Genomic DNA, 27,153 nt, shown 5'->3' on the forward strand with positions numbered 1-27,153 from the left:
TAATTGGCATGGCAGAATGTGAATCACATCGTGAGACTTACTTTACTCCTTTAAGCAGTGGATGTTGTTGTAGAAGTGTTGATATAATATACGTACCACTCAACTCAACTCCATTGCTTCTTGCTTTTCTGTTTATTCAGTTGGATGTACTTTAATCATTCTCTTTCACAAAAATTATGATTCTTTCTATCATATTCACCTTTGGACAAACATTTCTTTAACTTTACGTGTCCAACTTCTTTATCATGATGATCCTGCTTTTCCTTTTTTGCAAATCTTAGATTAAAAGTTTAATGATAGATGATTAAGAGGTCTCCATCCCTTTATTCTTTCTAAATGAGAATAACGTTTTTCCATTCCTAAAGAGCCAATGATGACAAAGAGGAAGATGACAGATTTAAATAAGTTATCACATTGGGGATCTGGATTTTTCTTTAGGAAGACCTAGGTAGTGATAGGGGTAGACCCTTTTGCAAATAATATATAAAGAAAGATCAAGAAGTAGGCCACTTAAATCTTCAGAATGGAATCTTTGGAGTAGTCATATTCGTAGCCTAGCTAATAGGTTTGTTTTGAGGTTTCCCAAATTCTTTTTTGAGCATCACACTTCAAGGGGTCGATCCAACTATTTACTATCTTTTGCCCACATTCTCTTTCATGATCATTGAACCAAAGCATGAGAAGGACAATCCTCCTTCAATATGTTCTTTTGGCAACTCATCAACCAAACACTGCTAAATGATAACGATTTCAGAACTAAAGTTCACTTCTTTTCCTTTTCTTTTCTTTTCTTTTCTTTTCTTCAGGAGCTACATCAAATGTATATATGAATCTCATTCATTCAATGGTGGGCTCTTTCAATTCTTTACCTCAACTCTAAACTCACTTAAAATTTTCTCTTTTGTTACTGCTATTATAATTCAAAGGGTAAGTAAACAAAAGGACTATTATTTACCATAACCTGAGAAGTGGTTCTTCTTCAGATATGCTGTCTAAAAATAACACAGCCTACAAACAACTCACTATAGTTATTACCTGTCTGTCTCTTTTACCTGGTAATAGCTTCTGCAGAAAACTGTTTTCTTATCAGTGTATCTTCTTTTACTTTCTTTTGTAGATCCCATGAGCTTGAAGTATATAATTTTGTACAACCTAGCTGGTCAACTATGATGTCTAGGATGCAACAAAAGCTTGTGAAAAAAATAGTACATGACAAGGACTTCACAGACTAAAGATTTTTTGTTTGATTGAGGTGAAGGGGAGTGGATTCTGAAGTTGGATTACTATCTTAATCCAATATTCTTTCTGTCTAATACTTCTATTTTAAAATGAAATAAATAATAATTAATTGACCTTCTTTTCTTATATTTTATTGTTTTTTCCATTCCTTGCTGAGGACTAAAGGATTAAAGTGCTGCGTCTTCTAATTAAATTATAAAGTTAATGACAAATATCAGATATCATCCGAGATTTTTGTTTCTTTGAAATGAATATGAATCTCATGACAGTGCTTTTAATTCAGATTATTATGTGTCTATTTGCTATCCTTATGGTAGGCACTTAATGCTGAAATTGCTTCGCCAAATTATTCCCATTGTTGTGTTCTTACAATAATTATTAGCTACTTTCTTCGGATTCCTGCAAAGAAAATCAATCTGTAAAGTAATATCGACAAGATTATGTCAGTTTATGTTCTTCTGAATTATAGTAAAAGGAGAGGTATCTACGCGCGGAATATGTATGATAATATTTATTATTAATCAAAGTTAATACATAATTTCATTGATAGTAATAATAACAACTCAATTATTGCATAAATACCCTAATTTTGTTGTTGATATTCATGTTTAAACATAAAGGCTAAAAAGCCTATGTAAAACATCTTTACTAAAGAGTGTAATATGGTAATGTGTCAGGAATAATCCAAATGTGGGTCAAAGTCTCACGTTGAATAGAAAAGACAAAGTTAAACACTGTATAATATATCATACGTATAACACCATTGTTTTAAAGTGTTGAGGTAAAAGTGATATCAAATATCTTATGTGTGTAAAACCAATGTTATATATATCTAGAATCACAGTCTTCCTATAATCCTCATATGACATATATATATATATAAATCCAACATAATGCAATACTCATTCTTATTTTTACATTAAAATTTTCAAGTAATTTTATTCCCTTGAGTGTTGAAATGGATCTTTATTTTGATATTTATACTACATTCTTCTATAACTTAGCATAATGGTTTTACCTTTCCAATAATTTGTCAAACAAATTTCAAATAAGAATAATCTAAACTTGTCCTAATAAGGACTACTATCTACAATCAACTTAATTTTTATTGTGTTAGATATTATTATGACAAAAACTTCAATTCAAATAGTGAGGGTGTTGGTTGATTTATATGAAACCTTTAAGAATGATTTCGAATGAAAAAAAAGAGTTACAGTTGACCAACAACTTGAAAAATTCAAGGAAACTAATAGACTTTTTGAAATGAAAATGACAATAGGTATTAGAAATAAGAAATAACCTAGTAATTAAATTACTTACTCCTATTTTTATATGATTTATAAATTTATAATTACATTATAATTCAACACTTTTTTTTATAGTTCTTTGACGAAAGAATTATGTGGAAGAATGTAAGAGTTACAAAAGATAATCATGAAAATTTTGAGTTTCACAGGCAGTACAAGAGTGTAAAAGGAATTTGAACGTATTTGATCAAGTGCATACTAAGTGTATAAATAAATTAGAACAACAAAGATTAAATACTCTTGTGAATGTGAAGTACAATCTTTAACTTGAGATAAGACAAAATAATAGATAAAAAAATATGGATATAAATATATATATATATATATATATATATATATATATATATGATTACATGTGTTTGTCGGATACTAAATCATATGATGAATGGATCATTAGAAAAACAAATAGTTGTTTTTTTATTGATTTCTTATGAATAAATATATACTAGTGCTTTATTGAAGATAGAGGTAAAAAAGAAGAAGAAAGATTATTATTTATATTTAAAATTTTTACAAATAGAAAGTTCAAACTAGAATTAAAACTTATTTGTTTTTCTTTTGCACATACAGGTCTAGAAACTTAAATTTCAAAACCAATAAAAATGCAAAAATTCACATGAGAAGAGGAGGAAAAAATTGAAAACATTGGAGAAGAGATAACTTTTAATAAAAGATGAAGATGACAAACCAATCTACAATAAGTAAATAATTATTTTTTGACTCCTCGACTATAATGCAAAATTTGTGTTTAATACTTTATAAATATTCACTACAAGAAAATTATTAAACAGTGACCAAGTTTAGACACTAAAAATAATTAGTCACTATAATAACTAATTTAGATACCAATTTAAATAGTCTCTTATATAAAATATATATATATATATATATATATATATATATATATAATCAGTTTGTGAATTAAATTCTAAATTAATCTCTAACACTAGCTACCAAGAAATTGGTATCTAAATTAGTTACTACAGTGTCTAATTATTTTTTATTTCTAAAATTGGTTACTATTTAATAATTTTTTTATAGTAATTATTATAGGAATCTTACTCAACCCCAATAATATTTTCTTTTTGAACAATGATATGATGACTTTCATTTTTTGACTTTTATCCTTTAGTTCTTGACGTGGCTTAGTATGGATCACTGATTAATGTATCCCTATCTTTTCCTCAATAACTCATACTAAGTCATGTCAAGGAATAAAAAACGAGAGTCAAAAAATAAAAGTCTTAGTATATTTTTCCTTTCTTTTTAAGGATATGTTGATGAAATTGTACAATCGTTGTATTTAACAAACATTCTTAGACTTTATTAAAAGACAATTGCTTTAAAGTGTGACACTAAATATTGCATAAATATATGAATGAAGGTGTCCTGTATTCATAAATATTTAAAACCAAGTTATTTTTAATTTTATATATATATATATATATATATATTGTTTAGTTACTTTCAATTATTACATCATTATTCTTTTTAGGCTTCGTTAATAATCAAAGTAAAATTTCAACCTACTATTTAATTGATTGGGTTTGAGTTAAATATATTTTTAATCCCTAACTTTGGACACAAAATTGAAATTCATTTATATTTCAAAGTTTAACATATTTTGATCCCAAACTTTAAAAAAGAATGAATATAATTTTTCTAAGTCAATTTTTTACATTTTAGACTGACATTTACATTAAAATGTGTCAAATGATATAAATAACTCAAACATCATCTCACTTGACACGTCAAAAAAATTTCACGTAATTTAGAGACTAAAATTTATAGATTAAAAACATATTTAACACTCCTATTAACACATTATGGAAACTACAATATAGTCAGAAGATGTTTACTGAAAAAAAAAAGTTATCAATATCAAAATCTTTTCAATAAATCTTAATTCTCACATTACAAATAATTCAGGATTTAAAATATAAGGTCTTCTGTAGCAACTATCATATAAATAATAAATACAGTAAATATGTGAAAAAAAAAATCATAACTATAGGTAAAATCAAATCCACATAAGGTGACTTAACATTCCTTCTCAAATTTATGTTGGTAAGTCAACTGCCAACAATTTTCAGCAAGCAAATGATGTTATTGTCTGATCACTTATTAAGTAAAAACATTAGTCAATTGAAGATTTATACATATAAGGTAGTAGAGAAATGGTTTGGTTTTCTAATTCTCCCAATATATAGCGATAAACAATTTTAATATTTATGCATTTTTTTTCTTTATGGATATTAATATTAAAAACATGAAGAAGACAAAATATTCTCTATTATTTTGCTTATTCTTGTTCACATGCCATAAAGTAATAATTGTTTGCTTCTTATCTAAGATAACTCAAGATTCACCAAACAAATTATCTCCTAAATCGACAAGTATAAATTAAGTGATTCAATAGTAATAGCAGTACAAATTATTCTTTATGGCATGTGAAAATTGAATGTAACTATATTGTAATCAAATTTAGTATTCTTTTTAATTTAAACAAATTGTTTACAAATGAGAATTTCAAGAGTTTTTCTTTTGTTTCGTCAAAGCTTGATCATTTCCCCAAATCACAAACTTGAAACCTTTCACCTTTTTCTTTCAATCACTGAAATGTTCAATTATAAAAGCAAATACCATCGTATAGCTATGGCTGCACATACCAATTAAGTTATATACTAAGATATATAAAAACAAACATAAAAGCATCCGATTTGCCAACCAAACTCAGAGAATCATGGATTAATAATGCATATTCGGTTCAGTGGTTGGAGGATTGAACAGTGTGCACAACACGAGGAGGTTCATGAAGAGAAACAGTAAAATTTAAGGAACACTACACCACAAACCCTTGTCAGTTCTACGTTAATCTAAGTTTCCCTACTCCAATCCCATGTGGGTGGTTTTAAAATGCTGAGAAACATGAATCACAAATCAAGATTAAGTAAATACAACAGCAAGAATATCTGAACTCTTTTTTGGCAGCGAATTACATCATTTTTCAGACTTGGAAGCGCATGCCACCACATGAGATTTGAATTTCTCCAGCTCTGCTAAAACCTCTTCTTCTGGTCTGTAGATCAAATCACTCATGCGCCATATCTGCACAAATGAGTTTGAATGGATCAGACAGACAATCACTAAAACAAACTCATTACTACTTACTAAACTTGAAATACTAACCGGATCATTAAAGAGTCTAAGTAAACTATTGAGAAATGTAATGTACACAACCTGTTCTGGTGTAAACCGGTTTTGAATTGGAACACCAGAATCATTCACGTTAAAAAATAAATAAAAGTAAAAAATGGCAAAGAAAACTTGATCTGCAAAGTGCATAAAATTGTGCACAAGAAAGGAGAAGGAAACAGCCTTGTCACTGTCTCACTTATGCCAGCCCTGAATCTGCTCTACTGTGAGCACTCCTCACATCCAATAAAAAAAAAATGCCACAAACGAGCAGAAATAGCAGGATAAACGTAGAAATTGTATGCAAGTTACTGTGTATGAAGTTCTTGGAAGAGGAGAGAGATAATCGTAGGGTACTGGAGTCGTGAATAGTAAAAAGTTACGCTTGCCCCATTAGATCTAACCTCAACCAACCAATTTGATCATGCCACAGGCAAGTTGCTTTGCTTCCAAAAGTAGAAATATTCAACTACATAAAATATGACACAAATAGCCATTTTCTATGATCTATATTACGTAAGTTGAAAAGTGTTTCTCATACCTGCAATGTGCCCCCTCCACCAGTACTTTCACAGTCATCAGAGACGCTAACAATTGTCCAAGGATCATATGCATTCCAATGAAAATCGACTACTTTATCTCTGCATATAATAACAAAGTTTATACGTTACAAAGGTAAGCCAGACTGGGGGTGAGAGGGGCTTAAATAAATATTTTGAAAAAAAAAAAAACAAGAACAAATTCAGAGTATTATTTGCCAAAATATGTAATGAACAATTCAGGAAAGAAACAATCAAAAGAAAGCTGCTAGAGGATGACAAGAATTCCAAGGATAACTTATCTTACGAATATCAGTAACTACAGAATTCCTGAAGAATTGATATTGTAAGCTTGCAGACGATAGACCACAATTGACAGTATTATCAAAGAAAAACCCATTACAGAAATTTATGTTTGATATTGATACAAACTGGATCAGAATTAGAGAGAAAAACTTCAATTGACAGAAAAAGTGAACGAACAAATGACTTGCAGGATTTTGAGAGATCTGGACTCTCCATCTCAACCTTTTTTCATTTTTTATAGGCAACATTATTTCTCCAATTATGTAACTAACCATGGAGGTTATCAGATATCGAGCATTTCATAAAAGTTTTTACCAAAAGATCTCATGGAGAATGACACAGGAAAGCATTGATAATAGGGAATCAGGCGACAAGCACCAAAGAAAAACTCAAGATAATGCAACATAAGAAACAGTGAAGCTACATCAGACAACGAATAAAACAAGAGGTTCAGATATGAAAAATGTTGCTTTTGGCCTTGGCTAAAAAGATAAATAATAAAGGTTGATTACAACTATATGATTGGAGTCACGAAAAAAAAATAGTTAAGGATACCAGAAAACAAGTTTCATACCTATGACCAGCATGTTGGAAAAACAACCCTGGAGGAGCACTTATTGATTTTCCAGATCGCTCTATCTTTTTACCAACCTACATTGCAGGGAAAAAAAAACGGGACATCATGAGCAGTTGACACCAAATATTATTTTTGGGGCAAGAAAATAGCTAAATACTACTGACTGAGATTGCACCTTCTCATAGTCCCAAATGTTCAAGAGACCATCCTCAGCTGAACTACCAAATACAGATGATTTGTCTGGAGACCACTGAATAAAAACAAACAGTGATTCTCATACATTACAGTGAAATAACAATATAATGCCAAGGCGAATGAAGAATTATTCATAAACAAAAAGTATGTTCAAAATTACCTGAACACAAAGAACAGCAGCTTTGTGACCCTCAAATTTATGGATGGGCGACCCAACTCCGTTAGTGGTGAGATTGCGACGATCAAACATGCGAACAGAATTATCTGCTGACCTGTAGATAAATGGGGACAAGTCAAATAGGGATGTGAATCTTCATCAATTTGTAAGATAAGATCAAAATGTAGTTTACATGTCAAAGCAAAATTAATGAAAATGAGAACTGTAAAACAGGAAAACAGGAAAACATACCCAGTAAGAATCAGATTATCATCATGTGGATTCCAATCAACACAGTGAAGATCAGCATTATGAGCTTTTTCAACCTGTTACCAAATTCATGGTAGAGGAAAAACAATTTAAAAAAAAAAACAAAAAAGAAATGTAAAGAACGATACCTTACAAAAGATATTGTGAACAAGGGTTCTTGTGGATATGAATATTTTAAAATAGTGTAAAAAAAAACAAAGATACGGTGTGTATAAGGGTTACTTTATGAACATTAATATTTTGAAATAGAGATGCATGTTTTCCAAGATGATAAAACCTCAATGTTATTATTGCATACTCCTAATCCAATATGTTTGGAGTAAACTAAAATCTAAAAGAAAAAAACATGTTTTTTTCACAAAAAATTTAAATCTGCAATAAAACACGTACTTAGATAAAATAATAACAATAATAATAATAATAATAAATGAAAACAAATTTAAATAAATGATTGGAGTATAAAGCAATACCTTAACCACAGGGCTAGACCCAACACGTGCATCCCATAAGATGAGACAAGAATCATCTCCAACACTACAGAACTCCTGTGCACTTCAGCATGATCACAATGATGTCAGGAGAATAAGGTTATTAATCAAATATGGTATTTAGTTTATGCTGCTACTATAAGTACAAATACACTAGATCCCTCAAACAGAAATTTAAAAATGAAAATATAGAACAATCCCCCACACCCTCAAAATAAAATAAAAAAAGGTATAGCTATACATTAGTAAATAATGAATGATAAGGAGTTGATGAGGAAAAACAGAGGACACACACTCTAGACTTCACCCTAATGCTTTGTTTGGCTGCAGGGAGAAAGTGTACAAAAAGAAAATGGAAGGAAAGGAAATAAAGAGAAAAGGCATTGTTCTCTTTATTGTTTGGAAGAGAAAATGGTATAATTCCTTTATTTTCTCAACCTGTAAATATCTCTCGTTCCATTTTCTCTCAACCAATAACCAAATAATGACTAAATTTCACAAAGTGAACAGTAAAATGAGAGTAGCCATTTATCGTGAAGCACAGCAGAAGTTACGGAGTATAAAGTAGGCAAGTTACCTAGATGGACAGAAAGTCACATCTTCAACAGTATCCTCATGGCCACAGTAGATACCTCGTGGCCCGACAGAAGGGCTTTCAGCAGTTTTATCATTGGTTTCCCCAGATTTAGAGTTTGGCTTGATAATTGATCCACCTGTGGCAGCAGATGTTATATGGTCCTCAATACTCCACAATACCACCGTTTTGTCCTTTCCTGCAAGTGTAAGTTTTTCCTTTCAGATATCGAATTACTACATCAAGACATAAGCAGGAATTCAATAACCTAATTCTTTGATAGTTAACCTCCTGAAAGAACATAGGGCTCAGTTGGGCACATAGCAAGAGCAAATTCTGCATTGTCTTGGTGTCCAGTCAATATCTGCAAGCAAAATTATACGAAAATATATCAGGAAGCAGCAACCATGCCAAATAACAAACATAGAAATAACAATAATGATGCATTAGGAGTTTCTTGTATAATAGATAATTCAAGGGAATTAATAGTAGCCACATACTTCAAAGTGGAGAGCCAAATTTGGTCTTACTTATTTGAATTTCCATGCTTTTACCTAAGAAGCATGGATGCATGATGCATTCTCTAAGGTCTTCGCATCAAATATAGGTATGGGATAGTGGATACATATATCTCACACCACTAAATGGGGATGTCATCGATATTCAAGTCACTTTTATTAAGAGGAAACTGAATTGATTCCTCTCAGCCTATTACAAGGCAACAAACCCGTAAATGTCAGCACCAGTGAGACACATAAGCATGGGCACACAGACCATGACATCCTGAATTGATTAGTTTTTTATTGTATTTTCATAAAAGCAAAATATTATATAAATTTTAATTTAGACTTTATGGATTGCAATTATATAATTATAGTGTTCTACAAGCTATTTATGAATATCTATATATGCAGTTCCATCTCACTTTTTTTCAAGAATATCCACATCAAATGCACATATCAGATCATGTCTTTGCATCATAATCCTTCACACCTATGACCTGCTCTAGCCCCAACAATAACACACTCTTATATTCAAATATAGCCACAAAAGTACCATGTCCCAAGAATTTTAAAGAACCGAAGCATCAGAGACATGTCAGATCATATTTGTGGAATACAAATCTCTGCACCCAGGGCCTGTCCTAGCCTCAATAATGTTACCCCTATTTTCTGTTCAATGAAGTCATATCCTAACATAACTAAAAAAAAGTTAATCAATGCAGCAATCAAATGAAACTGCAGCACAATCAGACTCACATCAAAAGATGCTACACATAAATAAGCAAGGTCATGTTTCTTACGAAATAAATAGATAGAAGTATTTATCTGCTTCATTTTTTCTTGCATTCCAAAAAAAGATTAAACTTTTTTAGTAGGAAGTATTTATAAGCAAAATATTAAAAGCCCAGCCATACCAAATCAGGCCGAGAGTTTGTAGCTCCAAGGACAGCATGACGGTTAGGTTGATTCTCAACATCCCAAACAAGGACCTGATATTGAAAGATTATATATAAGAAACCAGAAAAATCAAAGCAAAATGTAAACTGTAAAGTAAATTTCTTACATCAGGGCTATCTGTATGTGTTGCCACTATCTTGGAATTTTGTGGTAATTCCCTAATTCTGTTCACCTACAAAATAAAGCCATATCAGATCACACATACTGTGATCATCAAAAAGATGAAATTCAAACCAAAATACATATACCATTGATGATGGGTAGCATTAAATAAACAAAAAGTAAAAAGCCAAGGCAGATTAGGGAACAATTGTTATCCCTTCTTCATTGTTCACACGTGTTTCAATCGTATCCAATCTTTAACCCGCCCATCAATGTAAAACACATCCAATCTTTAACCAGCCCATCAATGTAAACAATGAGTATACCTCGCCAGGATGTATGATGGTCTTGAACTTCTTCACAAAGGGGGACCGTGCCTCTTCATTAAACTAAAAGGGATAGACAAGCATTTCTATCAGCTTAATCAAATTTCAAACACCAAAGTAATCATTAAAACATGAACAAGGCTTTAAGCAATTGTTATCATGCAGCAGTAGTCCTTAAAATTGTGGACAAAAGTGGTCCCAATGGCAATCATAAAGACACAACACCCTTAACACAGTCACAAATCAGACTTAAAAGCTCGGAGAAGAAACATGACATTCACCATCATAAAACAAAAATTCACCTGTGAAATGTGCTCTGCAGCCGCAACCCTAGGCTTCACAACCTCGCAATTCGCTATTACCAGAGTATTTGGCACACTGCCATCAGTCTACCAACAAAAACCAAAAACAAAAATTAATTTTTCACAACAAAAAAAAAAATCTTTCTCCCCTATATAGCAACCAGCCACTAAATTTAACACACCCATTACACTAACACAGACTAAGCACACAACAAAACCAACTCACATTACTCCTCAACAAATAAAAAAGGGTTAATTTTTTAATTTATAAAATAAGAGTTTGCCTGCTCCGAAAGATAGAGCCGCTGACGATTCTTATAAGTGGCTTGTTCGAGCTGAGGACCCCACCTGAAAACCCAAAATTAGCATTAAGAAAAAAATTAGATTTTGAAGATTAAGAAAGGAGAAAAGTGAAAACCCTAGAGTGGGTTACCGGCAAGAGAGAGAGGGCCAAACGAGATTATGGTTAGCAAGCCAGTCATAGAGGACAGGGACAAGGGACTTCCATTGCGTGTATTTCTCATCCACCGAAGGTTGTTGCTGCTGCTGTTGTTGCTGATATTGTTGTGTCTTTCTCCCTTCCTTTGTCTTGGAGTGTTCATCTTTCTTGTCGTCCTTTGGCTTAGGTTTTCGACCCCTTGTCTCCTTCTTCTTCACCACACCTTGCTGAGGAGGAGTCTCCATCTCAGTTTTCACTCTTCTTCCTCACAAACTCTCACTGTTCTGTCTCTCTGCTCTCTTTCCCTTCCACACCTACAAGTCAAAAATAAAAGTATTAAAACCCCAATCTCACACAGTTGATTTTATTTATGTAAATAAAAAAATGTGGTAAATTGATTTTTATTATATTAGTCATTATTAATAAAAAATTATTAATTAGAGTAAGGTTCATGTTTTGTGCATTTTAAATGGTGTGTTTTTTCCTAAATAAATTAGTGGAAATGGACATGAATAAACTTGAATTTGAGTGATTGAATAGGAAAAACATTAATGTATGTTTTTGGGTTAGGTTGGGTAAGTTATTGTGGGAATGTTTGGTCCTAGATATTTTATTTCATTGAGAATTGAAATCTCACAAATTTAATATGCATGAAACTTACCATTTGCATCTATTATAGAGTTGTGCATTAAGTATGATGCATAGATCAAATTTAATTATTTTAGAAATGTAAAGAATGAAAAGTTTTACAAAAGATTGAAGGAGAAAATGTTAATCTTAAGGTTATGTTTGGATTTAAAAAGGAAAAAAAGAAGAAAGTTGAAAGGAATAAAAAAAAACTAAAGAGAAGAAAAAATTAAGAAAAAAATGAAAAATTTGAAAATAATTTCATTAATGTAATAAAATAAAATAAAAAAATAATATACTAATAAAAGACTAAAGCGTCAATGAAATTAGATTGGATTTTAAAAAACATTTTAATTATATATTATCTACATTTGTGCAATCAATATATGTAATAATGTAAAAAAAATACTTTTCTATAAATATAAATTGAAGTTAAAACGAGAGTAGAATTAAAATTAAAATTCATTATAAAGTGTTAGTAAAAGTAAAAATGAATTATGAATTATGTTATTCCTTCAAAATAGTATAATTTAAATTAATTAATTTTATTCTAAATGAATTATGTTATAGTTATATTACTTTAAATAGATATTATAACATTTAAATACATAAAACCAATTTGACATAGAAGTACTCCAAATATGAAGAGAAATAAATGTAATAATGTGTACAAAAATAAATATTACATTATAAATTTGTGCAAACATATCAAAAGCATTTTAATCTTGAAGTAATAGTCTATTAACCTAACATTATTGTCACCTCTTACAAGGTCTTTCATCATCAGAGTTTATATTCAGTATTCTAATTAGAGATGGCAAATAAATCCGTGCCCGTGGGTATCACCCGAACCCGTCCCCGTTTTGACGGGGAATCCCCGCTTTGACTGGGTATGGGTATGGGTATGAGTAATACCCGAAATTTTCAACTGGGGATGAGGATGGGGATGGGGATATATATATACCCGCCCAAATACCCGTCCCCGCTTAAATTACTAAACTATTTATAATTTATTAAATAATCTAAAAAATATATATAAATAAATAATATATTTACACATAAAATATAATATAATATAATATAGTATAATATAATATAGTATATATACATATAAATAAAATATACTTTTATATATATATATATATATATATATATATATATATATATATTTACACATATACATGTAATATAATATAATATAATATAATATACATATAATATATATACATAATAATATAATATAATATATATAATATATACGTATAAAACAAATTAATCATTTAACTAGTGAGATCTTTTATAAATAAATTTATAACATGACAAATTTATAAAAATTTAAAAGAAATATATATATATATATATATATATATATATATATATATTAACATAAGATATCCACACATATAATATATATACATAGTAATAATAATATAATATATAATATAATATAATATATATAAATAATTATATATATATATATATATATATATATATATATAAACATAAGATATCCACACATATAATATATATATACATAGTAATATAATATATAATATAATATAATATAATAATATATATATATATATATAACATATTTCTCATCCTCTTTGTTTTTTGTTATACACTTTGTTTACTCTCTCAATTGTCTGGTTTGTTTTTCAAAATTTAATTTTGAAGGTAATTTTTCTTCTTCTTATTACATAATTTTTACTCTCTGTACATGGTTATGTTCAAATAGGCGTTCCTCAATTTCATTCTATGAAATAATTTTTAGGTTACACATTTGATTATCTTTATTTATTTATTTATTTTCATGAAAATGTTTGACTCTTATTTTGTAGCTCTTCTTTTTGTTACTTTGGTTATACACTTTTTTACTCTCTTTTAATTGTTTGGCTTGTTCTTTAAGGTTTAAGCAGATCTTCAAGGTACTTTTCCTTTTATCATAATCTTAATTATACATTTTTTTTTCCGTTATGTTATGTTCAAATGGATATTCTCAAATTTGGGTCACACATTTAATTATCTTTACTCCTTTATGATAATTTTATTTATTATTTATTTTTTGTTTCATGATAATGTTTAATTATTTACTATAGAGGCTTTGATGTGTACAAGAAGTTGGATATGGAACTCAAACCATCTAGGTAAGTTACTCAAATTTATTAATATTTTTTGTTAGTATTTTTTGTGAATTCTCATCTAATATTCTACATTTGGTGTTTGTAGGTGTTAAAAAATTAAAAGGAAAAGATGTTCTCATGAGTGAAAATGAATCTGATGAAGAAGGTACATTATATTCTAGTAATTAAAATTTTCAATTTCAATTATTATATCATATCTAATTTTTCATTTTTTTTCTATGTGTAGGTGGATCAAATGCAAATGAAACCACTAATCATTTGTAAAATTAATAAATATTTTGGTTATTATAAAATTTTAGTAATGTGTAATTTTTTAGCTTTTATATAATTATTTGAATTTTATTTAGTTGTTATTTGATACTTTAATTTGAGATTTATACTATTATAATATTTTTCTTAATATTTGACATCATGAAAATAAAAAAGAGTATGTTATTTTAATATTGAATATTTTGATAGTATCATGATTCCGTTGGTGTGATTTTTAAATTTTTTTTATAAAAAATATTTAATTGATATATGGAACAATAAAAAAATGGGTATGGGTATGTGTATAAGAAAATACCCGTTACCCGGTGGGGATGGGGATGAGTCAAAGGTTGTATACCCGTTGGGTTTGGGGATAGGGATGAATTTTTATTATGGGGATGAGATCATGATACCCGTACCCGCCCCGCCCCGTTGCCATCCCTAATTCTAATTAACCCTATCATATATTATCAAACACAATTAAGATTAAATGCACTTAATAATATCTAAGATTTTTTCCATTACCTAAAACATTTACTGTATATTTTCACCCCAATACTATCTTATTTTCTACGACATTTTTGTTTATATGTGGAAAGGAGAAGTAGCAACATTGACATCAATAGAATTTAAACTACATTCGTCTTCAAAATTGTATATGATGCGGTTCTAACAGCAAGTTTATTATCCTTAAATTAAAAATATTGATCTATATAGTTATCCCAATAAGATATTTTGCAAGTATAGTGATAGGCGACTCTCCAAAATTAACACTGTTAACAGCATATATCACTACAAAATATTTTGGCATGCTACGTCAAGAAACCTATAAAATAAATATTATTCTTTAAAAAATAATAATAAATTGTCGTACTAAGTCTGACTTATTCATTTAAGTGTCCTAAATAAATATGATTAAATTATAATATATAAATAAATATAAATTTCATCTTATAAACCATTTCTATGGTGCTGAATTAAACTTCAATTCTTTTATAAGAGAAACTATCATCATAAACATACTTAAAAGATGAGTGACTTGTGCATATTCTGAAATCTCGAGATGTATTTGTGATATATCATGTTCTGCACAACTGATTAACCAGATTCCATTAACCTCCTCCTCTAAATACATGTGGGTTTTTGACAATTTCAACATTACATTACTGATGCTGCAACTGCAAACACTATACTTTGTATGTTGCATTGCCAATGGGTCTTGGTAAACACCATCTTCAGTCATCTTCTATTTTCATGCTAGACTTGCATTGCACTGCTTGCTCTCTTCAAAGAGTTAGTATAGTTACGCACACATGGTTTTGCAGGTCAGCAGAGAAACATGTCAACACTATTTACAAGTTGATTGTATTCTCTTGTCAAACTTCAAGAGCAATGCCTCTAGCAGAGTTCAGAACTGCACATTAACAAAGTGAAGGAGAGAAGAGAAGTATGCACATAGCAAGTTCAAAAATTGCAATTTGGCTCAGTTGAACCCTGGTCATAACTTGAACATAGTTCCATGTTCACTGACACTGCCACCAGAAAGCTTTCTAATTATCTGCCATAACCGTTTGCTTCTTCCGGTACTAAGAGGACCTGAGTAAGAATGTCTTCTAAATGATCCTGACACTCGCTTTCCATATCTTGCGGATGCTGAGCTGAATAACTCTGATGCCAACAGCCCATTTTCAATATCAACTCCAGAATCATAATTGGTGGCTGAAGATTGGCCTTGAAAATTGTCTGATACTTGTCTAGAAGGACTGAAATCAACAGAGGTAGAACTCGAGCCTGTTTCTCTTGCCTCATCACATTCATTGCACACTAGTTTTAAAGCCTGAACAACCTCACCCATAAATGGACGGTCTGAAACCTCTGGTTGTACACACATAGAAGCAATGGCTGCAACTTTAGCCACACTATCAGAAGCCACATCAGGTCCAAGAGATGGATCTGTTATTGCTTCCACTCCTTCTTCACTTGAGAGCAATGGACGAGCCCATGCAACCAGATTCTCTTGACCGGGAGGTCGTGACATGTCTACTGGTTTTCTTCCTGTCAAGAGCTCAAGGAGGACAACACCATAGCTGTAAACATCACTCTTCACAAGAAGATGGCCTGTCATTGCATACTCCGGAGCCACATAACTGAAATTGTTATTCGAATATGTAAGAAAATTTAATCAGGGAATGCATTATAGTATAACAGCAAATAATTAAAACAGTTTTCCAACAAAAATTAGTGTTGATACTTCATTTGGAAAAATTGATAGAGTTCTAGTTTTAAAGTATCTGATCAATAAAACCACACAAATTTATTATGTAAGAAGTGATAAGATAAACTTAAGAGGTACTAATATGAGGAGGTAACTTGTACATGAATATATCCAAAGAAAAGCAGGAAATAATTTATTATGAAAGAAGTCTGTTACCCAAAAGTTCCCATTACTCGTGTTGATATGTGTCTGTTCTCTTCATCAGCTGCTGTTCGGGCTAATCCAAAATCGGATACTTTTGGAGTAAAATCATCTTCCAGCAAGATATTACTAGACTTGAAGTCTCTATGTATGACATGAGGACTTGAATCTTCATGCAGATAAGCCAGTCCACGAGCAGCCCCAAGTGCTATCTTTATCCGAGCACTCCAATCAAGGGGGCTGTTTTCCTTGTCCATCCCTACCAAAGAACAAAATGTAAGAAAAACCATTAACTTAAGAACTTAATTACTGGAATGATATTTGAAACTTAGTGAGTTAAGTACCATGCAAATGGGATTCCACACTGCCATTTGGAATGAGTTCATAAACCAGGCACCGGAAGCTGACCTCTGCGCAAATACCAATCAATTTAACCAAATTTCTATGGTGAAGCCGGCTAAGCATCTCTACTTCAGATAGGAATTCACGGTCACCATGATGATCCTCTCTTTTCAGAACCTTGACTGCCACTTTTGTCCCATCTTCAAGTATGCCACTATAAACACGCCCAAAACCACCTTCTCCAAGTACTCTGGAGTCATGAAAATTATCTGTGGCTTTCTCAATCTCATTCATGCTGAAAGTCTTAGCAGATCCTGTATAAGCAGCAATGCTAGACCGGAATGATGTTGAAGCTGAAGCAAGCCTGCCTCCAACTGCTGAGACAGCACCTGTGAAATTTGTATGTTTGTTTCTTAATAGAAAAAAAGACTGATAAAACAATCAATTTGACACAATATTAGGATATAAGGAGACACTAGAAATTAAGGGACACCAATTATTTAATTTCAATGTACCTTACATGAGAAAATGATCTTAGTTGTTAAAATTATTGCAACTGGACTTCTCGCTTTCTGCATAGAATTGCCTACTATTGTTTTCTTAATACTATTAGATGAGGCAAATACTAAGTATATGGTCCATAGTTCGTAATTCAGGTTCTTTTCTCTTAAAGTACAGTTTTTCTTTTTTTTAAATGATCAACCAAGACAACGTTTCTAACATGACAAATGCACTACTTGACCAGATTTCAAGACACTACTATTGCATTACCTGGTGCTTTGGTAAGTGAAGGAGACACAACTTGTGGGGTTGATGCCAGTTTACTTGAATGATTTCTGAACTTGAACAAGGCCCAAGCAGCAGCAAAGCATAAAACAACTACTAGAAAACCTGAGAGAGAAATAATAGCAATCATGCCCTTGCTAATTCCACCTTTATGCTGCCTCTTTGATATGTCAACCCCAAGGGGCTTTATGGTCCTACTGTTATTGCCACCACCCGAATATGGACCGCCATCAACAATTGTAATGCTTGAAGGAGGTAAAGGAGGAGATGGAGGCAAACCTATAATGAAAAAGCCAGATAAGTTTGTAACCAGAAAAGTCAGGAAGAGGATACAAGACATTCAAAATTGATATATACCTGGATAGCTCACATATAATACGTCATAATCACCAAAGTAAGAAGTCTTTATAGCAACCTGTTTATGCCAAAATCTCTCAGAAGTTAAAAAGGCTGTAGTGTTATCAAAATTTTCCCCAAGTGGTACCAAATCAATGAATACAATAGTTTTATCAGGTTGCAGGTTTGCTGCATCAGCTCCCATAATGCGAACTTGACTTTGCTTCATGAAAACCCCAATGGCAATTTCAGAAGCAAACTCTGAAACCAAAGGGAAGAAAGTATACAAAGAAACACTAAGGCGAAGACTGACTTTCATGGGCCACACACATTTGCAAGGTGCACCAGGTGGAGTACTTGTATAAGGATCTGAGCAAACCAGTGATATACAATCTAAAAAAATGAAGAGACAGTTATTTTTCAGTTTGATGAAGACAGTAGGCAAAAAGAACATGCACTAGCAGAAATAACTCCTTTACCAGAGAGGAAACAAATAAAGCCTTAACTATTAACTAACCTTCATTGGGAGGTGGCGGTGGTAGTGCTTGAATATGAGGTGGGACTGGCTTCTTAGGTCTCTTGGAAGAAGGTCTTAAAGGAGATACCTCAGGAGGATGAATTGGAACTTGCAATAATAAACACAATGAATGGATGCAAAAGGATAAGTAGATGGTACTGAAAAGACCAGATTTCTAAAATGTTTCCAATGAATATGCAAGTTTAGTCTTTCTTACTTTTGGTTGAATGGGGAAGTATTTTGAAGGATGGAGAAGGAGCTGGTGAAATCTGGCTTACTGGTGACTGAAACGGGGAAACTGTCGAACCTACTGTGAACAAAAGTTTCAGTGATTAAATTTCCTTTTATGTCTTTATTTATTTGTCAGTCTAACAGAAGGAACATCTTATAAGCTCACCAAAAGTTTTTAAGTACCTGTGTTCAATGGTGATGGAGCATGTTGTCTATGCCTACTTGCTGGCAACCGTGAGGGAGGAATTGGTTCATCTACATAAAATAACCAAGCAAAAAGTAATATATTCAATTGCAGTGAAATTTGGAATTTGTGTGAAACAATTAAATAGATCGGTGGTTAATAAAACAAACCTTGGTGTTTTAAAGTGGAAGGAGAAACTGAATATGATGACGCAGGAGCAGGGCTGTTGATTGTGCTCCTTGTGTGGTGATGCTTATAGAATGTGGCTGAAGGTGAAGATGCAGGAGGGTAATCTTTGTTAGGAGATGGTTCAGGAGCATAGTGAAATTGCCTTGCTACATGTGCAGAAGAAGGAGCTACAACATAAAAGAAAATAATAAAGTTAACTCAGTATGTGTGCATAAATATATTGGTTTAGTGTGTGTTTTAATAATTAAAATTACATTCCTTAGTTTTTGCATTGTTTTCCAGCCTCTAAAACTTTAGGTTTTGGATAGTAAATAATTGGAGATGATAAAAAAGAATAAAATCTTTCTAGGTCTTCAACCAGCAAAGGATTTTGGAAGAGTAGGTTTTTGACAGAATGGTTAGGGAAATCTTTTTTTTTATTCAAGCTGTTAGTACAATGAGCAATCCTCGGGTTAAGAAATGGTAACTCATAAAAAGCAGTTTAATATTACTGTATACCTTGAGTAGTGGAATGTACTATAGCGGGTAGTGGTTTTGGTGTTTTGTATGGAGGAGCAGAAACTGGTTCTCCATCTCTTTTCCAATTGAAGCTTCTAGAAGGTGTTAATGCTGGAGAGACAACAGGTGCTGCATCAAATGTTTAGTGCTAATTAAATTTTCCATCAAATGAAGAAGGATTGATACTGTAAGTAGAATAGGCAAACATCTAGTTAAAAATGTGTGACTCATCAAAAGTAGTTTAATGTTACCATATACCTTGAGTCTGGGAATGTACTATAGCCGGTAGTGGCTTTGGTGTTTTGTACACTGGTGCAGAAACTGGTTCTCCACCTTTTTTCCAACTAAAGCTTCTGGAAGGAGTCAATGCAGGAGAGACAGTAGGTGCTGCACCAAATTTTTTGTGCTAATTAAATTAATGCACAACAGAATTAACAACACTGAAGAAATTATAGTATTCCAATGTGGGAAAAGATGCTCCTTTGTAAAGATATATGCTAATAGTTGTAACTAAATTTATTTCGGTGATTGCATATTCTTTTTCATATTTAGCAACTTTGTGGTTTAGCTCCTTGGGATTGAGGTGTGTCAAAAGAAAAAGCAAGGGAGAGTCGACCCTTGATTTGAATTAAAGTATCCCATGATTTAACCCAATGTGGATGCACCCATTTTTCTCACCTTAGAAGATATAAATCACAATGTTGATAATCTTTAACATTTAGAATTTAGGTTTAGGGTCTATGTCAATCTTATAAATCTGACTTATAAAATAAGGATTGACTAAACCTTATAAGCACCACTTAGCCATATTTTTTATTGATTTGGAATTTCAAATACCTAAAAGATTATGTTCAAGGGGTCGGATTCTAGGATGCTTCACTCAACCATTCTAGTCAAACCATCCCCATAAGTATCCTTTTTTGGAATTTGGATTCTCAATTGGATTTTTCTGTATTGATCATTTGTTGTGTCTTTAAAATATACTTATGGACACTAATTTTGATGTTTTAAAATATATTAAAAAGATTTTTAAAATACTAACATCAATGTATTTTTAATGCTTAACAAAGGACGGCACAAAAAAAACCTAGGAGAAAATCTGGACTCCCTTTCTTGAAGCAATGGTAAGCAATTCTAATAAGCTGCAAGCAAAGTGAGATAGGGGTGACTGACCGCAATTATGGTGATTTTCCAACTATTCTATTAAATATTTTGAATTCATAACTCATCAAACAACATTTTTCAATAAGTTCATGATAATTCTTTTATTATTCCACTTTGCATGTAGCAAAGATTAGGCATGTAAAGGAAACATTACATATCAGTCACAATTTATTATATTTTTATCTCAATTCAAATTTTCAGATATATAATCCAATCCTCATTTCATAACTCCTTGTCAAATTATCATGTAAGGTTAAAAGGAGATAGATATAATAACATCTCTTTGTGGGACATCAATGGCTATAGTAATTCAACAACAAAATGCACATTGTACATAAGATTGGTTTTAAACCTTCACCATTCGAAGAGTAGAAAGACTATAGATTCGGAAACGAAAAGATTGAATGCTTTAACAGAAAAGAACAACTGTAACGTATTTGGAAATAAAACAACAAAATCAACCAGGGTAGGAGGATAATGGTACAAAATCCTTTCTCAAAATTTGCACCTGGTGATTTGGATGGAGATGCTGCTGGTATGACTGGGTGGACTAATGGTGGATCTACTGGAAATGGACTTGATGGTGTAACTGATGCTGCAGGGATACAGTAAAAGAAAAATCAATGAGACAAGTAAAATGGATAAAATAGATATTTTAATTTATACCTTCTTTCATCAAAATAAGGATATACGAATGCAGTTAATTTTGGTAAAATAAGTGGCCTATTTGTTGGTTATTTTCCATTTTCCGTGTGATGATGCAATATATTTTGTGCTTTCATGAAGAAAAAGAGGAGTTTAGAATCATAACAGTTGAATTATACAGAGAATTATATAAAACTAAACAACATACGTGACATCGTTTGTGCTGGGGTGTGAGTGTGATCATTATTTGCAGTTCCATTGTGAAGATCAGGTGGGAAATTTCCATGAGTTGGTTGACTAACAGATGAATTTTTTGGCAAATTTGTAGGAGGTTGTGCAACTGGGGCTGTTAAAAATGGTCATAGAAACAAATAATTGAAGTCAGTATCAACACAAAATTGGCAATGAAAGAAAAAAAAAACAATTATAAACCCTCAAATAGAAGTACCGTGTGAAACTGGCTCCAATGTGTGACCTGTGTTTATATCCCCTCTGGGAACAGTTGGAGGCAAACTTCCATGTTCAGTTGGCTGACTCACTGGTGGATGTTCAGGAAAACTGAATACTAAAGGGGCTGTTGAAAATGCATTAGAAAAACATACTTTTGGCTTAATACCAACTACAAGTTGGAAATGAAAAGAGGAAATTTCAGAAGAAATCAGGAGACAACTTTTTTACTTTCATCACATGCCTGGTGAAATTGGCTCGGGGATGTGACTATTATTTGCACCATCTCTATGAGGCAAACTTCCATTTTCATTTGGTTGGCTAACTGGTGAATATTTGGGCAACTGTGTAGAAGGTATTGGAACTATAGCTGCTCCAAGTATTCAATAGAAAAGCATATTTTTAGGTCAATACAAACTGGAAGTTGGATATGATGAAATGGAAAAACCATCATTAAGAATACCAACTACATGACAAGACTTTTTACCACACACCTGGAAAAGCTGGCTCAGGCTTGTGACTCTTATTCCTCTCATCAATCTTAGGAGGCAAACTTCCATGTTCAGTTGGTTGGCTGACTGGTGAATTTTTTGTCAAATTCCCTGAAGGTACTGCAATGGGAGCTGTTCAAGAAGTGACAAAAGAGTTGAATTTGGGTTATTCTTAATGGGAAGGTTCCCCCAGAAAACAAATTTCTCAATCATGTACCTGGAGAAATTGGTGTGAAAACAGGAGGACTAAAAGCAGGTGTTTTGCTTTGAGGTGGACTTAATTGTATGGATGGTGAAACATTCCCTTCTGCAGTTGATGGTCCAGGAGCACCATTATATGATGATGTTATGGTGCTTGCAGCAGGACTAGGAGACATGGATGGTTCAGATTCTCTCGTTTTCTCTGGAGTTGGAGCTGATTTAGGAGGTGGAAATGTAACCGGATGGGAAAAAAATGGCCCTGGATGGTGAAAACCCAAGTTTTTGGTCAGATAATCACAACATAATCAATCTGGTGGACTAAAGGAGTGAGATTACCATTTGGTACTTCTTGAGGGCTTGGTGCAATGATTCTCCATGGTTCTTTTGGGTGTATAAAACCAGGTGCTTCACTGGGGGAAGGATTCACATGTATGGTTTTTGGAGATGGGGATATAACAAACCCTGGAAAAAGGAACAGAAGTATTAAATATCAGAAGAAGCTAATAGGGAGAGGACAACGAATAATCAAGTTCAAAAGGCTTAAAATTCAAACTCATTTTGTGTGATATTAGATTTAATTTTAGATTAGATTAGATATACCATCTGAAGGTGATCTTGGTGGACTGCTTCCCCATGACAGTCCAAGATGGATAGGAGCAGGTGCTTCTCCAGTAGGATGAATGACTGGAAGGAATGCTGGAGATGGGGATATAATAGACCCTAGAAGAAGATATCATCAATTGGAAGCCAAAAGTTCCATGGGAGAAAAGGAAAAAATATCAACTTTCTTTTCTATCAGCAGGAAAAAATATCATTAGACAGGGTTTAGGGTTTGGCCACACATCAGTTATATCTTGATGAAAAATTTAACATTTTGAGTCTTGGTATTTCTCTTCTGGCTAGTTTATACTTTGTGTGCATTAGGAAAACTAATTTTGAAATAAAAATGAAGGATTGTGGTTCAATTGAGAGATGGAAGAGTACAGAAATCAAATTTCTGCCACTACAAATTTAATAAATGTTGAAGGCCATTAGATTCTTAAGGAACAACACTAGCTTCTCATAGTGAGAATTTAAATGGAATTAAGAAATCAATGCACACGCTAAAAGTACCTTCACTAGATGAACCTCCACGATTTTAAGATGATCATGGGGAGGGTAAGAAATCAATCAATATGCCAAAAGTACCTTCACTACAAGAAACCCTCTGGCTTTTAAATATTCTGTAAATTACAAGCTACGATTTTCTTAAGCCAGTAAATCCTATATACATCTATTTTTATGCTCACCAAAGGAGAAATCCTGGTATGGAGCATTGATCACAGATAGAAAAAATCATTAATTATCAGCTGAATCTGTAGTAAGAAGCCAATGTATTTTGATTCTAATATCCTAGCTCTGTGTATAAAGGTTTAAACAGGTACTATTATAACAAATTTAAAAACACGTACACTGATCAAGATCATGTACTTCTTCTGACCAAAGCATAGGTTTGTCATAATCTATAACAAACTCAGGCTAAAATTTCTGAAGAAGACATTAACTTCAACAAAGCGTTCTGAGAACAAAGAACGTACCTTGAGATCCTTGGAATGCCACAACAAAGCCAATGACGCAGAGCTTCAAGAGCTGCAGAATCAGTGCCAAGATCACCCCCATCTCCAAATATAACCTCTTCAGAAGTGAGTCAACAGAGCAACAGGACAATAAATAGGAGAAAAATAAAACTACAGCTTTGGAAGCTTATTACTTTGAAGCAAGAACAACTAGAGGTTAAATTGAAGAAGACCCACATATAGTGACACCAAAGCAATGAGAAGGAAGGTTATGGAAGAAGCCAGAAGAGTCTTTGGTGAAAAGGGCAAGTGCCAGAATAAGTGTGTCTTGAGAACAAGTTGAGCTCATGAATTGTGAGAAACAGAACTGAGAGTCTTCCATGGCAGGGGTAGAAGAGATTAGAAACTAGAAAGTTGAACTCTTTCCACTGGAGTTGGTAACTAGATCAAGTATAAAATTGATGCAAAGCAATAAAAATATGCACTTTGTGTATTCCACAATCCACACACACTTCAAGGAACCTCAAGAAAGGAAAAAGTAACAGACCCCTTCTCAGAGAGAGAGAGAGAGAGGCAGTTGGGGTGGGACAGACAGGTTCAGAAACAGAACACAAGAGTCTTATTTTGTGTATTAAGAAAATGTGTACTTAATTTTTTGTCTGGTAATTTTCAGTGGGAAAGTCAGATTTAAGCGTTGTTGTCAACAGAGGATAATTACCAAACTTTACTTTGATTTCAGTTCAATGGAGGTTGCCTAGTTGCTTTTCCTCTTCCCTTTGGTGGCCATCTTCAGAAAGTGATTTATTGATGATAATAAGGTGTGCCATGTGGCAAAATCTTGTTCCGATCCCTCTGAATCTCCTCCACATGATTTCACATTAATTAATGCTTAATTGACTTCTGCCACACCCAATAAATGGTCACCAATTAAGTTATTATGCTATGATCAATTTTAAATTGCTTGCTGTTTAGGGAAAAGTACAGGATCCAGTGTCCAACACATGCTTCTGCATCACAATTTTAAGGCCAGAATTTCAATCACATGGTTTTGCTGTAAGAAGGGACTAGTTCATCTCTACACAGCATTTTTTTATCCCCAGATATGAATTTATCTCGGTTGATTATGAACTTTCTATCTAGCAGTATGAGTTTTCTTTTTGTCATCTCTAGTGGCAGATCATGCTGCACCATTTTCTGACTTTTTCAACTTTATTATTGCCTAACTATTTGTCCCTATTCTTTTGTCCACCACCCCAGTTGAAATTAAGGGCTTTGGTCTGGTAAAGATTACAGTTTTAAATCAAATCGTTGTTATTACTAATGTTCTTTTAACGTTAAGTAACTTCTGTTGATGATGTATTGTAACTTTTTTAGAACAGAAAACATCAACCCTTCATAAAAAGATTCAAGTTTTATACTTTTTTCTGCGACCAATTTGATGGACTGTTATGAAGGTGATATGTTCTGTTTCCATTTCTAAACCTTTTTTTTTTTTCTAATGATAAAGAAAGCTTCTGTTCTGATAAGGGAATCAGTGCAATAAATTGTTGTCCCCAAACCACGCATTCTTGACAGATGCATGTGAAAAATAACCAAAAGAGAAAACAAGTTGAACAAAATTTAGACCGAAAAAAGACAAAAGCGTTGCTATTTGTAATTGATGAACATGAAACAAAGTGGTTTTAGAGAGAGAGGCATTTCTTCTTGCCGGATTAGAATTCATTTTTTTTTTATTTCTTAAATAAAATTTTAAGTGTTCTGTACTTAAAAACTTAACTGAGAATAAATTTTTTAATTAAAAGTACATGTTTCTTACTAAAATTTTGGAATGTGTTCAATTGGAATCTCAAAAAACAAAAAATTACCAAAAAGTGCTACTTATTGAGTTAATGAAAATATAACTTTTTATTTGACTTTTATAACTAAGAAAAACGTACCAATTTGGTTATGGTGAAAAATTAATGATGCACAAAAATCAGTGAAACCTCTCAATTTGGCTAAAATAAATTACAATTTTAACTATTTTTCTTAAAATAAATATAAATCAACCAAAACATGATAGTCTTTTTCTTTTTTTTCTTTTTCATATAACTTATTCTTGCCAATAAATATTAAAGTACATTATTTAATTTTCAATTTAAATCAATTCAAATATAACACATATTTTATTTAAATTTATACACACACACACAAAATGTTCAGAAATTATACACATTTCTTGAAATTATTGTTGAGCAGCATGAGTGATGGTTTTCTTGGATTTTAGTGCAAAGACAATGGCCTGAAGAAGGTGGTGAATCTTTTGTTGTTCACATGCACCATTGCACCATAACACCATTCATAATGGTAGGGTCCATATATTGGGACACATTTTCTTTCGCAAACTTCTCTCTCCAACCATTATAACTTATGTAAGTGGAACTCATATACCTCACAAAGGGATCATGGCCTCTAATTTAGGGACACTACAGACAACTAACCTTGAAGTGTCAATTGAAAATGGAGGATTTTGTTTCTTAAAATAAAGACCTAAAGTAAGTGTATTTCAGCCCAAATGCCCTTTTTGATTGCATCTTCTTCTGTAAAGAATAAAATACAAAATTCCCTTCTCATTTCTTTTTTAATTTCTTTGTGTAAATGAATGTTTCAATGCA

The 27,153-nt window shown here is 32.1% G+C and overlaps 2 protein-coding genes across 4 annotated transcripts; both read right to left on the minus strand.

Moving 5' to 3' along the window:
• Positions 1-5,265: 5,265 nt before the first annotated feature.
• Positions 5,266-11,809, minus strand: LOC114164213 (WD-40 repeat-containing protein MSI4-like). Its single transcript, XM_028048791.2, has 15 exons — positions 11,471-11,809; positions 11,322-11,385; positions 11,038-11,124; positions 10,736-10,798; positions 10,414-10,479; positions 10,265-10,339; positions 9,136-9,211; positions 8,851-9,046; positions 8,256-8,337; positions 7,768-7,841; positions 7,519-7,630; positions 7,339-7,413; positions 7,161-7,237; positions 6,283-6,382; positions 5,266-5,654 (listed from the first exon to the last, which is right to left on the minus strand). Exons 1-15 carry the CDS (start codon positions 11,719-11,721, stop codon positions 5,547-5,549), a joined length of 1,506 nt encoding a protein of 501 aa, XP_027904592.1. The 5' UTR covers positions 11,722-11,809; the 3' UTR covers positions 5,266-5,546.
• A 3,735-nt stretch (positions 11,810-15,544) lies between these two features.
• LOC114163007 (Protein kinase superfamily protein) lies at positions 15,545-25,152 on the minus strand. Of its 3 annotated transcripts, none has more exons than XM_028047050.2 (20): positions 24,521-25,152; positions 23,544-23,663; positions 23,280-23,405; positions 22,960-23,202; positions 22,746-22,874; positions 22,496-22,621; positions 22,253-22,378; positions 22,013-22,150; positions 21,668-21,754; positions 20,254-20,382; positions 19,996-20,124; positions 19,479-19,664; positions 19,308-19,379; positions 19,111-19,200; positions 18,894-19,001; positions 18,398-18,769; positions 18,026-18,319; positions 17,257-17,643; positions 16,928-17,171; positions 15,545-16,643 (listed from the first exon to the last, which is right to left on the minus strand). In XM_028047050.2, exons 1-20 carry the CDS (start codon positions 24,600-24,602, stop codon positions 15,995-15,997), a joined length of 3,837 nt encoding a protein of 1,278 aa, XP_027902851.1. In that variant the 5' UTR covers positions 24,603-25,152; the 3' UTR covers positions 15,545-15,994. The 3 variants fall into 3 exon arrangements, with proteins under 3 accessions (XP_027902851.1, XP_027902850.1, XP_027902852.1); XM_028047049.2 differs by having other exon boundaries at positions 19,111-19,203; XM_028047051.2 differs by lacking the exon at positions 23,544-23,663 and having other exon boundaries at positions 19,111-19,203; positions 24,521-25,151.
• Positions 25,153-27,153: the final 2,001 nt, after the last annotated feature.

Source organism: Vigna unguiculata, chromosome 9, assembly GCF_037176805.1.
Source record: "Vigna unguiculata cultivar grain cowpea cultivar isolate G323 ecotype 2 chromosome 9, ASM3717680v1, whole genome shotgun sequence".
In the NCBI taxonomy this organism is placed as follows: domain Eukaryota; kingdom Viridiplantae; phylum Streptophyta; class Magnoliopsida; order Fabales; family Fabaceae; genus Vigna; species Vigna unguiculata.